Source organism: Rhinatrema bivittatum, chromosome 6, assembly GCF_901001135.1.
Source record: "Rhinatrema bivittatum chromosome 6, aRhiBiv1.1, whole genome shotgun sequence".
NCBI lineage: Eukaryota > Metazoa > Chordata > Amphibia > Gymnophiona > Rhinatrematidae > Rhinatrema > Rhinatrema bivittatum.
The window spans coordinates 107,803,317-107,820,411 of NC_042620.1; the positions used below are offsets into that span (position 1 = coordinate 107,803,317).

The following is a 17,095-nucleotide window of genomic DNA, read 5'->3' on the forward strand; positions in this document are numbered from 1 at the left end:
AAAAGTGCCCTCAAAGGGGTCTCCCATCGCGATATTGTTTTTCATTGCTCGGTGAGTAAACATCCACCATCTCCGGTCAGTTCCTGCTCCCCTTTCTCTGTGTTCACAGGCCATCGACTGTTTTTGCGGCTCCCTTTTTTTTATCCATCATGGCAACGGGTTTTCGAAAATGCCTGGAGTCTCCCCGTACCATGTCAATTACTGACCCGCATGATGTCTGTGTGCTGTGCCTCGGCTCATCACACGACGTTCGTCGCTGCCCAAATGACCCCGAAGGGCAGGTGGGGCCCGCCTGGACAAGATGGAGTCCCTTTTTAAAATCAAGATAACTCCATCGACATCTACCCACTCATCACCAACAGGAACATCGAAAGAATTCATTGACAAACCTTGCCTGGAACACCAGGGCAGCAGTGACCATTCATCACAGACACCATCTAAGGCATCTGCATAGTCTTCCTCTGTACCGGAGAAAGACCGTACTGTGCACCGAGGGAAACCGTCAACGACGAGATTCTACTCCCAGTGCCGGCACAGACACCGCATGGCTATCGAGCCGACTGTGAAGAGGACACGGGTAGAGGAGCCTCCAACTTCCTCCCTACCCGAGATACTGAGGCGATCCCCACCGATATCGGTGCCGGGTACTGAGCCACCACAGACACCTGTGGACGTGCCTGTTGCGCCTAGCCTACCTCCCCCTGCAGCTGTGCTACCAATACCAGCCTCCAGGGAGGAATTGGACATACAGGTCTGACAGGCAGTCCTGGAGGCCCTCCGGATCCTACAACCGCCATCAATGCCGGCCCCCGTACCGGCACAGACACCAGAGCCATCTATATTTACGCCACTGCCCGACCGCCTCGACACACTTATCGGTGCCCTTCTGACCCAGCCTGGGCCATCGATGCCAAAACAATCTATTGAGTCTCTGAAACCCCCGATACCCATTCCGGGGTGCTCGGAAGACAAAGGCACGGACTGCAGTCCTCTTTCAGCACCACGTCCACCGATGCCGGAACTGATGCTGGTCCATCGGGGCTCTCGGGACAGAGATGCCCATGATTCCCCTCTATGCCGCTGAAACCTTCATCAGTGCCACTGCTTCCTCCATCGAAGCCATCGAGGGATCTGTCGATGCCAACACGTCCTACAATACCAGCTTTTTTCCCTCCCTCGGGATCTCAGCCAGAGACCCGTATGACTCATGGGAGGATGTTGACACCAACAGTTGTATGGAGGATATACTATCAGAACCATCTCCTCCGGAAGTAAGGAGATGATCTTCTCCAGAATACCTCTCCTTTGCAAATTTTATAAAGGAAATGTCAGAGACAATCCCCTGTGATCTGGTCACAGAAGAAGACACGCGTCATAAAACTTTGGAAGTCCTCCAATTTGTGGATGCTCCCAAAGAAATTATGGCAATTCCCATCTATGAGGTACTCTTGGATCTCCAACATAGTCTGTGGGAGCATCCTTGCATTGTCCCACCAGTGAATAGAAGACAGATGCAATGTATCTTGTCCAACATACTCCAGGATTCCAAAAGCCACAACTACCCCATCAATCAGTGGTAGTTGAATCCACACAGAAAAATGCCAGGAGACTACGCCCTCACTCCTCATCTCCCCCTGGAAAAGATCAAACATTCCTAGATATCTTAGGTGGAAAATCTTTCAGGGGTCTATGCTAGTGTCACACATAACTGCATATCAAGTCTACATGACACAATATCAGAGGAATCTCTGGAAGCAAGTTCAGGGAATAGCTGATACTCTTCCCCAACAGCATCAAGATAACCTCAATGCTATACTACAGAAAGGCCTTGAGGCAGGAAAACATGAAGTAAGGGCTGCTTAGGATTCCTTTGAAACTGCATCTCGCTTATCAGCGATGGGAATCCGTGCCAGAAGGTGGACTTGGCTTAAAGCATCAGATTTACGAACTGACGTTCAAGAGAAACTTGCTGACCTGCCTTGTACCGGAGAAAATCTATTCGGTGACAAGATACAGGACGCAGTGACTCAACTGAAAGACCATCACGAGACCCTGCGTCAGCTGTCCACGGTTACTTCAGAGGCTCCCTCCTCTGCAGGAAGAACTACGAGAAGGGACCCCAGGAGACCGTTTTATCGCTCACACAGTTACTATCCACCCTCATCTCATGTGAGACCACCCAAACCACCTCAGAGAGGACATCCACGATGGCCCAAGCTATCCAGGCCTCAGCCAGCCCCTCAAACCGGCCAAGCCTCTGGATTTTGAAATCTATCCAGAGAACAGCAGCCACTCCACAAATCCAAAACCACACTTGCCAGTAAGAGGTCGAATTCACTACTTCATAACCAACTGGCACAGCATCACCACAGACCAGTGGGTTATATCCATCATAACCCAGGGATACCATCTAAACTTCCTTATGGTATCCCAGATTCACCACCCAATCCCCTGTGGATGCAAAAAGATCACACAACCCTTCTAGAGTCAGAACTGTCCACCCTTCTGAGTGCCAGGGCTGTGGAAACTGTTCCCCGGGCACAGCAGGGCAGAGGGTTCTACTCCTGCTATTTTCTCATTCCAAAGAAATCAGGCAGTATCAGCCCCATTCTAGACCTCTGCAATCTCAAGAAATTACTACAGAAGAAAAAATTCAGGATGGTGTTCCTGGGCACCATGCTTCCCTTTCTGCAAACAGGAGATTGGCTCTGTTCTCTGGATCTTCAGGACGCTTATGCTCACATTCCAATATTCCCACATCACCGCAAATACTTGTGTTTCATATTGGGACCTCAACATTTTCAGTACTGGGTTCTGCCTTTCAGACTTGCCTCGGCACCACGTGTATTTACAAAGTGCTTAACAATGGCTCCGGCCCATGTATGGAAGAACAGCATATACATCTTTCCGTATTCATTTATTTATTTTCTCGGTTTTATATACCGTCATTAAGATAAAATCCATCACAACAGTTTACACAATATTCAAAAATCAATAAAAGTAGATATAAAAGAGAAAAGGTACAATAAATACATAATAAATACATTGTAATAACAATATTACATCATAAAAAGAATTTTGGAAATAGAACTTATAATATAAAAAATGAATAAATGTAAAAATCACAAGCATTAATTAAAACTAAAATAAAAAATTAAATAAGAGCACAATTAAAAATGAATTAATATCAACTCTGCTATTCATTTGTTGCTGGGTTTGTTCTTGTTCACTGTTGTGCGTTACATTACTGAGTTTACTCATATTCAGTGTACGCTTTGTGAAAGAGCCTTGTTTTAAGCTCTTTTTTAAAATCACGTATATTTTGTTGGAGTCTTAGCTTTTCAGGTAATTCATTCTATATTTTAGGACCAGCTATGGAAATCGCTCTGTTTCTCACTTGCATCAGATGTGCTGTTTGTATCGTTGGAATAGTGAGCAGGGCCTTATTACTTGATTGCAGGTTTCTTTGTGGAGTGTGTAGTCTAATTGAGGCATTGAGCCATTCAGGTTCTTCCCCATGGATAGCCAGTGGAGTTTGATCAAAACTGGTGTAATATGGTCATATTTTCTAGTGTTTGTAAGGACCCATGCTGCTGCATTCTGAAAAACTTGGAGGGGATGAATAGTAGTTTGAGGAAGACCAAGAAGTAGAGTGTTGCAGTAGTCAATATTAGCGAATAGTAATAATTGAAGTGCTATTCTAAAGCTATTTTTGTCCAATAAAGGTTTTAGTCGTTTTAAAGTGTGCAGTTTATTGTATCCATCTTTAAGATTATTAGCTATATGATTCTTTAAAGACAACTCTGAGTCTATGATTACTCCTAAATCTCTTGCATTATTGTTTATTTGAAGCTTGGTGATATTGTCTTCCAGAGTGATGGATGTAGGTTCAGTGTATCCATGTCTCATGTCCAATAGTATAATTTCTGTTTTTTCCACGTTTAGCATTAATTTCATGTTTGTTACAAGTTTCTTAATGAGGGATAGATACATTGCTGTTAGTTTAAGTGTGGAATCAATTGATGACGTAATTGGAATGAGAATTTGAATGTCATTAGTATATATATAATGTGTTAGACCAAGACCACTTAATAATGACATATTGGTGTCATATATATGTTAAATAATATAGCCGATAACTAAGATCCTTGAGGAACTCCAGTATTTAATTCAAATTTATCTGAAGTCTTATTCTTGATTTTTGACTTGAAAATGTCGATTTTCTAAGTAGGAGGAGAACCATTTTAATGTGTTATTTGTTAGCCCTTTTTCCATTAATCGATCTAATAGAATAGGGTGATTGACAGTGTCAAAAGCTGCCAATAAGTCTAACAGAACTCCTTACCTGAACGACTGGCTGATCAAAAGCCATTCCAAGCAAGGGGCTCTTGACGCTCTCAAGCTACTATCAATCTGCTACACTCATTGGGATTTCTCATCAACTACCAAAAATCCCACCTGACTCCATCTCACCTCCTTACTTTCATCGGAGCAGATTTGGACACCACAGTCACAAAGGCCTTCCTGGCCAAAGACTGCGCAGTCACACTCTCGAAGCTAGCTTTATCTCTGTGCAGAAAGGAAACAGCCTCAGCCCATCAATTCCTAATGTTGCTGGGCCACATGGCTTCCACGCTCCACGTCACTCCAGTGGCCAGACTGGCCATGAGAATAACTCAATGGACTTTGAAATCTCAGTGGCTCCAATCCACTCAACCTCTTTCATCCCAGATTCATGTAACCCTCCAGTTACAGTTATCGCTTTTCTGGTGGACAAACAAAGCCAATTTGCTAACAGGTCTACTCTTCCAGTAACCGGTTCCGCAAGTAACTTTAACCAGAGTCGCATCCAACTTGGGTTGGGGAGCTCATGTGAACAATCTTCAAACTCAAGGTACTTGGACACAGCTTGAAGCAACGTTTCAGATCAACTTCCTAGAGCTTTGAGCTATACGTTATAACATAGAAACATAACATAGAAATGACGGCAGAAGAAGACCAAATGGCCCATCCAGTCTGCCCAGCAAGCTTCCCTCATTTCTTCTCCCATACTTATCTGTTTCTCTTATCTCTTGGTTCTAATTCCCTTCCACCCCCGCCATTAATGTAGAGAGCGGTGGAGGAGCTGCATCCAAGTGAAATATCTAGCTTGATTAGTTAGAGGTAGTAGGAGTAGTAACCGCCGCAATAAGCAAGCTACACCCATGCTTATTTGTTTTTACCCAGATTATGTTATACAGCCCTTATTGGTTGTTTATCTTCTTCCCTGCCGTTGAAGCAGGGAGCTATGCTGGATATGCGTGAGGTATCAGTTTTTTTCTTCTCCCCTGCCGTTGAAGCAGAGAGCTATGCTGGATATGCATCGAAAGTGAAGTATCAGGCACATTTGGTTTGGGGTAGTAACCGCCGTGACAAGCCAGCTACTCCCCGCTTTGTGAGTGTGAATCCTTTTTTCTTCTCCCCTGCCGTTGAAGTTATGCTGGATATGCGTGAAGTATCAGTTTTTCTTTTCCCCTGCCGTTGAAGCAGAGAGCTATGCTGGAAATTCGTGATGTATCAGTCTTTCTCCCATGCCGTTGAAGTAGAGAGCCATGCTGGATATGCGTCGAGAGTGAAGTATCAGGTACATTTGGTTTGGGGTAGTAACCGCCGTAACAAGCCAGCTACTCCCCGCTTTGTGAGTGCGAACCCTTTTTTCTTCTCCCCTGCCGTTTAAGCAGAGAGCTCTGCTGGATGTGTGAAGTAACAGTTTTTCTTTCCCCCTGCTGTTGAAGCAGAGAACTATGCTGGATATGCATTGAAAGTGAAGTATAAGAATGGAGTGATCAAGCTAGTTGAAAGGCATCAGGAATAGAGGAAGGTGGAGGTAGTAATTTGGATATTTGGTTTGGGGTAGTAACCGCCGTAACAAGCCAGCTACTCCCGTCATTGTGAGTGCAAATCCTTTTTTCCACATTTCCTCTTGCTGTTGAATCTTAGAGTGATGTTGGAGTCACAGTAACCATGTGTATGTTTATTGACTAAGGGTATTGTCTCCAGGCAGTAGCCATCATTCTGGCGAGTCACCCACTCTTCATTGGCGGCCTCTTGACTTTATGGATCCACAGTGTTTATCCCACGCCCCTTTGAAGTCCTTCACAGTTCTGGTCTTCACCACTTCCTCCGGAAGGGCATTCCAGGCATCCACCACCCTCTCCGTGAAGAAATACTTCCTGACATTGGTTCTGAATCTTCCTCCTTGAACTCATATAGTTATACATATATAGTTATATGAGTCCTTGAACTCATATAGTTATACTCTATATGAGTTCAAGGACTGCCTTTCACACAAGACTGTTCTCATACAAACAGACAATACAGTTGCAATGTGGTACTTGAACAAGCAGGGGGGCACAGGCTCTTATCTCCTCTGCCAAGAAGCCACGCAGATCTGGGCCTGGGCCCTTGCACACTCCATGCATCTGCAGGCCACTTATCTGGGAGGCATACAAAACGTAGTAGCAGATTGCCTCAGTCGACAGTTCCATCCCCACGAGTCTGTGGGGATGGAACTGGATCCTGTGGTAACGACCAGAATTTTCCAACGCTGGAGTCAACCAACAATAGACCTCTTTGCAACCACACTGAATCACAAAGTGGACAGATTCTGCTCCCTGCACAGGCAACAGAACACATTAACCATGGACACCTTCGCTCGCCCCTGGAACACAGGGCTCCTATACGCTTTTCCCCCGATACCGCTGATAGCCAAAACTCTTGTGAAGCTACAACAGGACAAAGGGTCAATGATACTCATAGCCCCGTATTGGCCTTGACAAGTATGGTTTCCCATGCTCCTCGACCTTTCAATCAAAGGACCCATTCGTCTGGGCACAGCGCCCACTCTCATAACTTAGATAGAGCCAAGGCATGTTACACCATCCGAACCTTCAGACCCTGTCCCTCACAGCCTGGATGTTGAAAACTTGATCCTGCAACCGCTGAACATTTCAACTGATGTCTCTCAAGTGCTTGTAGCCTCACAAAAGCCTTGCACACGAAAATCCTATCATTCTAAGTGGAATATGGTGCACGCAAAAAGGTATCAACCCCTTTTCCTGCCCCACTCTGTCTATTAGACTCTCTGGCACCTTTCAGACACTGGTCTCCAGACTTCTTCGGTGAGGGTACACCTGAGTGCCAACTCAGCATACCACAAGGGAAATGGGGATACCCCGGTAACAGCGCAACCCCTTGTGAGTAGGTTTATGAGGGGCCTATTACAACTTAAGCCCCCTCTACGGCCACCAGTCACTGAATGGGACCTAAATGTAGTACTTACAAAGCTCATGTGCTCCTTTGAGCCTTTGCACTCCTATGATGTTAAATTTCTTAAATGGAAAGTTCTTTTCCTAGTAGCCATTACATTTGCTCGAAGGGTTAGTGAGTTACAAGCACTTGTCACATACTCACCCTATACAAGGTTCCTACATGACCGAGTGGTCCTCCATACTCACCCAAAATTCCTTCTTTCCCAAGGTGGTTACTGACTTTCACTTAAATCAGTCTATAGTCTTGCCCACCTTTTTCCCAAGGCCTCACTCTCACCAAGGCGAAAGGGGTTTACACACCTTGGACTGTAAACATGCACTTGCATTTTACCTAGACTGCACTGCAGTCCATAGGAAATCCACCCAACTCTGTTTCTTTCGATAAAAACAAACCGGGAATTGCAGTGGGCAAACAAACTCTCTCCAATTGGCTAGCAGACTGTATTGAATTCTGCTATGACAAAGCAGGCCTTCCTCTCCAGGGATGAGTGAAGGCGCACTCAGTGCGAGCCATGGCAACCTCAGTAGCACACTATCGTTCAGTACCGATTGCTGAGATCTGTAAAACTGCAACATGGAGCTCTCTTCACACATTTGAAGCACATTACTGCCTAGACAAAGAAGGACATCAAGACTCTGACTTTGGCCAATCCGTCTTGAAGAACTTATTTCCAGTATTATCCCAACTCCTTCCATATTCGATCTGCTGTGATTTTCAGGCTGCCTCATTTTTTCCCAACAGTACACCAGTTGTGCCTGTTGCACAAGTTGTACGCTGTTGGTCCAGACAAACATGAGTCAGCCTGTAGCTTGTTAATCACCCACATGTGAGGACTACCATCCTGCTTGTCCTGGGAGAAAACAGAGTTGCTTACCTGTAACAGGTGTTCTCCCAGGACAGCAGGATGTAGTCCTCATGAAACCCACCCGCCACCCCGCAGAGTTGGGTCCGAAACATTTTATTATTTTATTTTTTCGCTCGCATCTTTTGCTACAAACGAGACTGAAGGGGAGACCCCTGTGGCTACAGGGATTATGGCGTGCTGGGCATGCTCAGCGTGCCAGTCAAAAGTTCTAGAAACTTTAACAGAAAAGCTTTCCGTGATAGGGCTCCGTCCAGTGACGTCACCCACATGTGAGGGCTACATCTTGCTGTCCTGGGAGAACACCTATTACAAGTAAGCAACTCTGCCTTCTTTTTCCCTGTCTCATATTTCAGAGGTGGTTGCTACAAAAATTAAGGAAAATGTATTAAATATTAATTTGTAGAATATTGTGGAAACTGAATGTATTGAAAATAAAATAGGCGCTCCCAAAATGTTCCTTTGGTACAACTCTGTGTTTAAAATGAACAGTTCTGACAAATTAGCCTGGGTAACAGGTATTAAAAAAAGAAAAGAGCTTATGGCCTGAAAAATAAATGAAATCTATCTTAGCAAATTCTCAAAGATTTAAATATCTTAAGTGAGGCATCATCCACTAGAGGCAAGTAGTCATATTTCTCTGGTGCTGAAACCTAAGGATATGCCCAGAAATTGAGACTGATCTTGATCTTCCAGCTTATGACAAGCACTGGGCTTTAAGTGCTTGAGCATGGAGTTGAGGAGAAGCTGCTCTCAGGGCCCATCAAAGGATAAGGACTCTCAGTGCCAATCTTCTTTTCACAGCTCCAATAGCAGGGGATAGTGAAGTGTGATCTCCAACCCCCTGATGTTTTACCTTCCATCCTGGGGACTTATGTCAGATTCTGGGGTTCGAGTTTCAAGTTCTTGGCACATTTGAGATACCTGAGGAAGATCAGCACTCCTGCTAACACCATACATTTTTTGGTTCAGCTATCTTCAAGGAGGAACTTTGGAGGTAAATAATACAGGCAATTGTTCAGTGCTTGAGGAGTGCTGAGGGGCCAACATTGAGCTTGACACCAGCTGGAGTTTTGAGTTACCTGCCTACTGCTATCTTCCCTGTTGTTCTGAATGTATTAGAACTTTCTTCAAGCTTTTAGCATAATTGCTGAGTGCAGAGAATTGGAGTGGAGTAGCCTTGGAAAGGGAATTTTCTCGAGACCCTTGGCAATTATCAGCTCCAAGGTCCTGAGAATTGACTTTCAGTATCATAATGAGGTTGATTCTAGGATTACTGTGGAGCATCAGCTGTCACGTTCAGTTTTTATACAGAGTGACTCTGAACAATCACTGTGATCCCCTTATGGTCTAAAGAAGTTGGATTCTGAAGAAGATTACTCATCTTATTGCCCCTCAGATTCCCTTCCTCCATAGGCCAAAGAATAATCCTCCATCAGAAGATCTTTATTTTTAAAGTTTTGTTCTGGTAAGGGCCAAGGCCATTCCAGTTCAGTTGCAGATTGAAGGTAAGCTCATGGAACTCCTATTCAGCCTCTCCGAGTGCCTGGATATTCCTAAAGAGTTAGTGGCAGTGCTTGTCCACTCTCTGAACCAGGACATGCATAAGAGAATGTGGGAGATCCCAGTTCTTGTATTTCCAGATTGTAAGAGGGCAAATAGCATGTTTTCTGTCCAGTTGGCTCCGTTTTCCACTCCAGTCTGTGGTTATCAAATCCTCCCTGAAACGTGCTTAGAAGTTTAAGAAGCTTTCTTCTGTGCTCCAAGGATGTGAGTGCCAGACTTAGATCATTTTTGGAGAAGGTAGTCCAGTTCAGCATAGTATTCCACCAGTCTACATGGTCTAATTCTTGTATACTATCCTGGAAAGGGTGCAGGAATTCTCCAGAGGTCCCAAGGTTATTTCCATTCATTAATGGCTCAAGGGCAATCAGTGTGAAAAGGCTCATATGTTCTGAATTTGAGGCTTTTGAAACAATCTTTAGAATTTTAGGCATTATTAGGAAAGGAAAGGAGAATAAAATGGAGAATGTCATAAATCCACTATATTGCTCCATTGTTAAGTTTTTCTTCATGCATATTTTAGAAGACTTTGGTGTGCTGTTCATTTTTATGGATGTGTTTCATTTGAGAATAGTTGAATATGAGCACCCTATCATGTTCCATTAAAGAGAAGGCGGAGCTGTGTGAGTGCAGGGGCAGTTTCTGCAGGAAGGTTTATATTTAAATGATTTTGGAAAGTAGATTTTGTGGTCTCTGTCACAGAACTTTGGATATTTACCTTTGGAGACTGCATTTATCTTTTTAGCTATTTCTCATAATATAGTTGCATGTATCAATGGATAAAAATTGACAAGATGTATGATGACTGGGATTGTAGACTGTTTTAAAGAATAAAGGATTAATGGAGAGCTGGATGCAGTCACCATCAGTTTTGTCATATCTTATAAACATGTGTAACTTGCCAACTGTCATGACCACTTCTGCAACTTGGACTTTTAATTGTTTGAGACACTTTAAGAAATAGATTTGAAGGAGTACTGATACGCAGACATTAAGGAAAAAGCACAGGGCTGTTTCTATAGATAGCTAAGTCCAAAAGTAAAGCATGCTCGAGCAGCAGTCTGAATTATATTACTTTACACATTTTTAGAAGTTGCCTGCTTGAGCGTTTTGCTGTGCTGAATTCAAATATGACAATTAAACTAGCTGATTGGCTACTGTTTTTATGATATTTAAGTTTTTACATTTTACGCCTGTCTATTGTGTAGATAGTGTGTAGATAGAGTTTTAATCATAAATTGTAAACTTAGGTCTTTCGTGTATTTATGGTTGCATAATATTTCATCTGTTTATGTAACACTTTAAAAATTAAATTAGCAAAAGTATTATAGAAATAACATTTACTATGAAACACAAGTCCAAAAAATATTATGCCAGTATATATGTACATAGTTTAGTCCTTATTTAGTGGCTCCTTGGTTCTTACATTCATTAAATGGAACATCTCTTGTCACTGTTCAGCAATAGTCTGCAAGCATTTGTGGGATCTGTTTGCCCTGATATCGTTTTTCCATTGCTGCAATGGCCTTGTGAAATCGCTTGCCATTCTCATTGCTCACTGCTCCGCAGTTTTGTGGAAAAAAAATCTAGATGAGAGTGCAAAAAATGTATCTTTAGTGGCATGTTGCAACAAAGGCTTTTGAATGCCTTGAGGAAGTTTTCCACCAACCCCTTGTAGTTATCTGCCTTGTTGTTTCCAAGAAAATTTACCACTATCTTTTTATGCTTTGTTTTCCTTGCCACGCAATGCATGGTTAAATGCATCAGCTCAAAGACATTCATGAATCTGAGTGCCAACAAAGACACCTTCCTTTACCTTAGCTTCACTTAACCTTGCAATGCAATTCATATCGGGGTAGATTTTATAAATCTGCGCCCGTGGTATTTTTGTTTGCGCGGGACTTTAATAAATACGCGCGTAGCCATTAAAATCCGGGGCCAGCGCACTCAAGGCTGCCCAAAATCGGCAGCCTGCGCGGGCCGAACCCCGCAGCCTGCCTCAGTTCCCTTCGAGGCTGCTCCGAAATCAGAGCGGCCTCGGAGGGAACTTTCCTTCCGACTCCCCCCACCTTCCCCTCCCCTCCCTTCCCCTCCCCTCCCCTCCCTTCCCCTACCCAACCCACCCGCCAGCCCTATCTAAACCCCCCCTACCTCTTGTTGTACAAGTTACGCCTGCTGGGCTGGCTGCCGGCGCGAGATGCCCAGGAACCGTTTCGGAGGCCACGCCCCGAAATGCCCTCGGGCCGGAACCACGCCCCCCCCTCCCAGGAAAGCCCTGGGACTTAGGCACGTCTCGGGACTTGCGCATGCCGCCGAGCCTACTCAACACAGGCTCGGCGTGCGCAGGGGGTACTTCGGCCAGGTTTTCGGGGGGTACGCGCGTACCCCTTTGAAAATCTGCCCCATCATGTATGATGTAGTATGAGTTTCAGATTGCATCATTCATGTTGTGCCCAGAAAGCAAATACTTTCCAAACCCAATCAGCAATATATTCATAGATTCAGTCAAAGATGTATATTAGTCATTTCTGGTTTAATTTGAGATCCTTTCTCTTCTTAACTCATTTATCCTGTGCAACTCCCAAGTCATACAGGTCGTATACTTCTGTGTCAGTATATATCTTGAAAACTACAGCCCATCAACATTTTTTTACCATCATTTTTGTTCTCAAGAGGCCCAGATGTAGTAAGTTTGACTATATTCATCGTAGAAGCATTTTGGCTGTAGATCAAAGGCTGCTCACGCCACAAAAATGTTGTTAGCAGTAATTTTGTTATGGGTTTGACAGTTACTTGGTTTTTGATTGTAAGGCTTGGGGATAACCAGAACAGAGCAGCAGTTACTTCCAAAAGAAACTTGCTGGACAGACTGAATGGACATTTTGATCTTTTTCTGCCTTGCTTTCTGTAAAAGCTTTTGCAGTGAAATTTGACCGCAGACTCACTTTATAGTGTTTTATGATAATACTGTGTCTAGTAAAACAAATGAAAAAATTGACATGCAAACATAATTTGGGCTTTCAAGCCTTACACTTTTAGGTATTATTGGTTTTAGTTATCATATGTGTCCCCTCCCTGGCATGGAATTGGCATAAAAACTTTGATAATTAAGTTTGTGGATAAATTTTAAATTTGAAAGATTTTTGGGAAAGGACATCTTTGGTGGTGTGGCTTATGTTCTTGAAATTTTGCTGACATTCAGTTTTTCACTTTCATTGTTCTGTTAATGTTTTTGAGGTGAGCAGTCAAAATGAATGATGTATTACCTGCCAGCATGAACAAATATTGTATAACCTTTATTCCAGAACAATTTATTTGCTAATTGGATACTAGTTCCCCAAGGTTGTGCTTTTTTTTTTTTTTTTTTTTTTTGTTTAGAGGAATTGAAAAGTGCCTTATCTTTAATTTCATTTGCTAGTGTAATTAATTTAGAACAGTACTGTATTTCATACACACAGTTCCAAACTTTGCAAATTTTTTCCCACCGTAAAAAAAAAAAAAAGTTGGAATTTCTGAAAGACCAGTCAAAGTAATTATTCAGCACTTACTTTACTGACTGAAGGCCTTATGTACTGAGCATTTTTCCTATAGTCACACAATGGGGTATATAACTTCCTTAATTTGGTTTATGACATGTCTTCTCTGTGGTTCTAATATTATCCCTCTGTCTACTATACTGAGGTAATAATCCCTTATTGGTAGAGGTCTTCAGGGAAGTGTCTTCTCTATGCACCTGGACTCTTCATTGTCCTCAGCTCATATATCAAATGTGATGGAAAAAATATTTCTTTTTGTGATTTGCTCATCAGTTCAAACCTTTTCTGGACGCTGCAGATTTGAAGTTACTAATGCATTCTTTTATTTTGAGCTGCTTAGACTATTGCAGTTCTTTGTTTCATGGGTTAACCACTGCTCAGAAGATTGCAATTGGTTCAAATTATGACGGCGACTTAAATTTTAATAAGCGTAAATATGATCAAGACACCCCCACTTTCAGTTGATTTGCATTAGCTTCCTATTTCTTTTCACATACAGTTCAAAATTGGATGCCTCACATTTAAAGCTTTTCAATTTGGAATTTCACTTTATTTGGTATGCTTAGTAGTCCCTTATCAACAGACTCATTCCTGATAGTCCACCAGGAACTTTTGATTTTACCATCTGGTAAGCAAATAAGATTAGAAAGTACATGGGTTTTTTGGTTTTTTTTTCTGGTTGTTACCCAGTCTTTGGAACTTCTTTCCATTGTCAATGCATTTGAAGAAAGGCTTAAACTTTAGGAAGGCATGAAAAGCCGCCTTTTATTTTTTTTTTTTTTTAGGTCTTCTCTGATATTTTATAATGGGCTTATGTGACAATTATTACACCTGCCTTTATTATGCTTCTTTATTGTTGTATCTGTTTTAGGGTAATTCTGATCTAGATTAGGGTTTGGTTCAGAATTTTTTTTTTTATGGCTCTTTTGTTACTTTTATTGATAGCCTTGTATATGTTTGGATATCACTTTTACTATATTTTTAGCAATATTTTGGGTAGCATTTAGTGTCTAGTATTCATGATTTTTAACATTATTTGATACCTTCTTTGTTTTTATATATTTATGTTTATTTTATCATGTTTAGATAGTATTTTAGATTGTATTATCCTTTATTTCAGGATTTATTTTAACTATTATTTGTATTTTATTGTATTCTGTTATGTTTGATATTGATTTGCACATCGCTTTGGTTTACAAAATATAAGAAAATGCGATTAATTAAGAAATTGAAAATGAGATGAAGAAGCAGAAGGCAGTCTTGACTTCATCTACCTTGGTGGGGGTCAGTAGTTCTCAGCTTTGGTCCTCCTTGAATACCTAACAAGTTTTCAGGATGTTTAAAAAATATGCCCAAGACGAAATAGAGATCTCGTCTAGGGCAACTCTTCTCGTTCAATTTGCCTTCTCTACTGACAGGGACAATGTAATGAGAACCTTCTTTCGAAACAGGTCTTTAACATTCTATGGCCAAAAAATTTGGATATATCCGGATTTAATAAGATCTACACAGATAAGAAGGAAACATTTTTTGCAGTATAGAAAGGGAGTAATAGAAAAGGGTGGATACTTTAGTTTAAGATATCCTTGCAAATGTATAGTAAAGCTAGATGGCAAGAATTATTCCTTTTTAGATCCAGACGGTCTCAAAAATCTTCTCGGAGAAAAAGAGCCGGATTACAAATAAAATTGAGTCTTAATTGTGTATTTTCCTTAATATGATATTTTATAAGAACCGTTCCAATATTCGAGGAATTAGCTTAATATTGCCTTAAGCATTACTCTCTTTGACATGATTTGTAAATGTTAATTTCCTGGTTTGAAAAGATATTTCCTTTGTGATTACAGACGATCTGTCAAGGATAATGTACCTTGTATATCTTTAGTTATTGTAACATGTAAAAGTTATAAATAAAGAATTAAAAAAAAAAAATACGCAAATTAGCCAAATTCTTAGAACATATGAAAATCTCTGTCATACGTATTCATTGCGTACCCTAAAATCTAGTCCCTGGGGACCACGAGGACTGACACTGAAAGCTATTGTGTTAAGATATCGCTATAAAACCAAAAACATAATTGTAAGAAGAAATTTCATGTCTAAAATTACTTAAGTTCTCCAGGGAACCAGTAAAATGCAAAAGTTAACACAGGCATAGTTTAATTTTGATCTTTTGTTTGTGTACCAACAGTTTAAAGCAGACTGGAAGATTCCCTGGTAATCCATGGCCTCCCTACAAAAAACGGACACCACTCCACCCCAGTTATAAAGGGCTTATGAAACTTTTGCATTGTAAAACATTACATATTGTTTTGTTTACGCTACTTTACAAGGTACATTTATACTTTATTATACATTCTATTGCTTTAAAATATTCAGGCTTTATCATAGTTGACGCAACAAAATTCAACTAGTTAATAATTATAGTCAGCACCATGTGATGTCACAAATTCTTAATGTTGCTATTTCCAATAAAATTCTAATTTTATTTAAATCTTAATTGATTTTATTTGTATCATATCATGCTTTTTATCAATTTTTATCGGAAGGAGTAGACCTCAGCACCGGCCCAATAATTCTGTTAATTAACAGAGAGATATTTTTTGAAAGCCGTGTTGATACAATCACTGGTCTACAACCTATCCTGTTTTTATTTTCACTTTTTATAAAATTAAAATGCTACTTTAATGTTACTTTTTAAACTAAAATAGTGATGTAACTATTTTAACTGAAAGTCCTATTAGTGTTGGAGATTTCAATGCTACAGCGCCAATTAATTATATTCTAGCAAAGCAGCAAAAATTGTTAGTACCTTTGATATAAGGACAAAGAAAACTTTTTCTTGATTTCAAACTAGGTTTTAACCTCCAGTAGTGATTTTTTTTCAAATTAAAAGTCCTTGGTATTCGAGTTTTTATGCTGCAGCGCCTGTTGAATATATATAACAAAGAATCAAAGATACCTTACCGTTGTAAGGTAACAAGACGGAAAAGTCATAATGGAGGTTCAAATTCATGTTTAAATCAAGATATCATAGTTTTGGCAATCAATCAGTGTCTTTGCAACAACGGTAAGGAATCTTTGATTCTTTGTTATATATATTCAGCAGGCGCTGCAGCATAAAAACTCGAGCACCAAGGACTTTTAATTTGAAAAAAAATCACTACTGGAGGTTAAAACCTATTTTGAAATCAAGAAAAAAAATTTTTTGTCCTTATATCAACGGTACTAACAATTTTTGCTGCTTTGCTAGAATATAATTAATTGGCGCCGTAGCATTGAAATCTCCAACACTAATAGGACTTTCAGTTAAAATAGTTACATCACTATTTTAGTTTAAAAAGTAACATTAAAGTAGCATTTTAATTTTATAAAAAGTGAAAATAAAAACAGGATAGGTTGTAGACCAGTGATTGTACCAACACGGCTTTCAAAAAATATCTTTCTGTTAATTAACAGAATTATTGGGCCGGTGCTGAGGTCTACTCCTTCCGATAAAAATTGATAAAAAGCATGATATGATACAAATAAAATCAATTAAGATTTAAATAAAATTAGAATTTTATTGGAAATAGCAACATTAAGAATTTGTGACTTCACATGGTGCTGACTATAATTATTAACTAGTTGAATTTTGTTGCGTTGATTATATACTAGTTATATCCCTTAGTTTTGTGTCTTTTACCATAGTTGAAACATACTTCTTGCCCACATATTTCTGAACTTTAGCCTTGGGCTTCCAAAACCTGTCCTAAGACACCATTGTCAGCTGGGTTTCAGGGTACCTATAATAAATATGCATAAAATAAATATGCAGTATTTA

General features: G+C 40.8%; 1 protein-coding gene across 8 annotated transcripts in view; it reads left to right on the top strand.

The window, feature by feature from the left end:
* The window catches only part of UBR3 (ubiquitin protein ligase E3 component n-recognin 3), a 672,099-nt gene that overhangs the window by 237,959 nt on the left and 417,045 nt on the right, over positions 1-17,095 (top strand). For all 8 annotated transcript variants that reach the window (XM_029605729.1, XM_029605732.1, XM_029605733.1 and 5 more), the window contains exon 20: positions 15,464-15,605. In XM_029605729.1, coding sequence (XP_029461589.1) covers positions 15,464-15,605 — 142 coding nt within the window. The remainder of the gene's footprint in view (positions 1-15,463; positions 15,606-17,095) is intronic.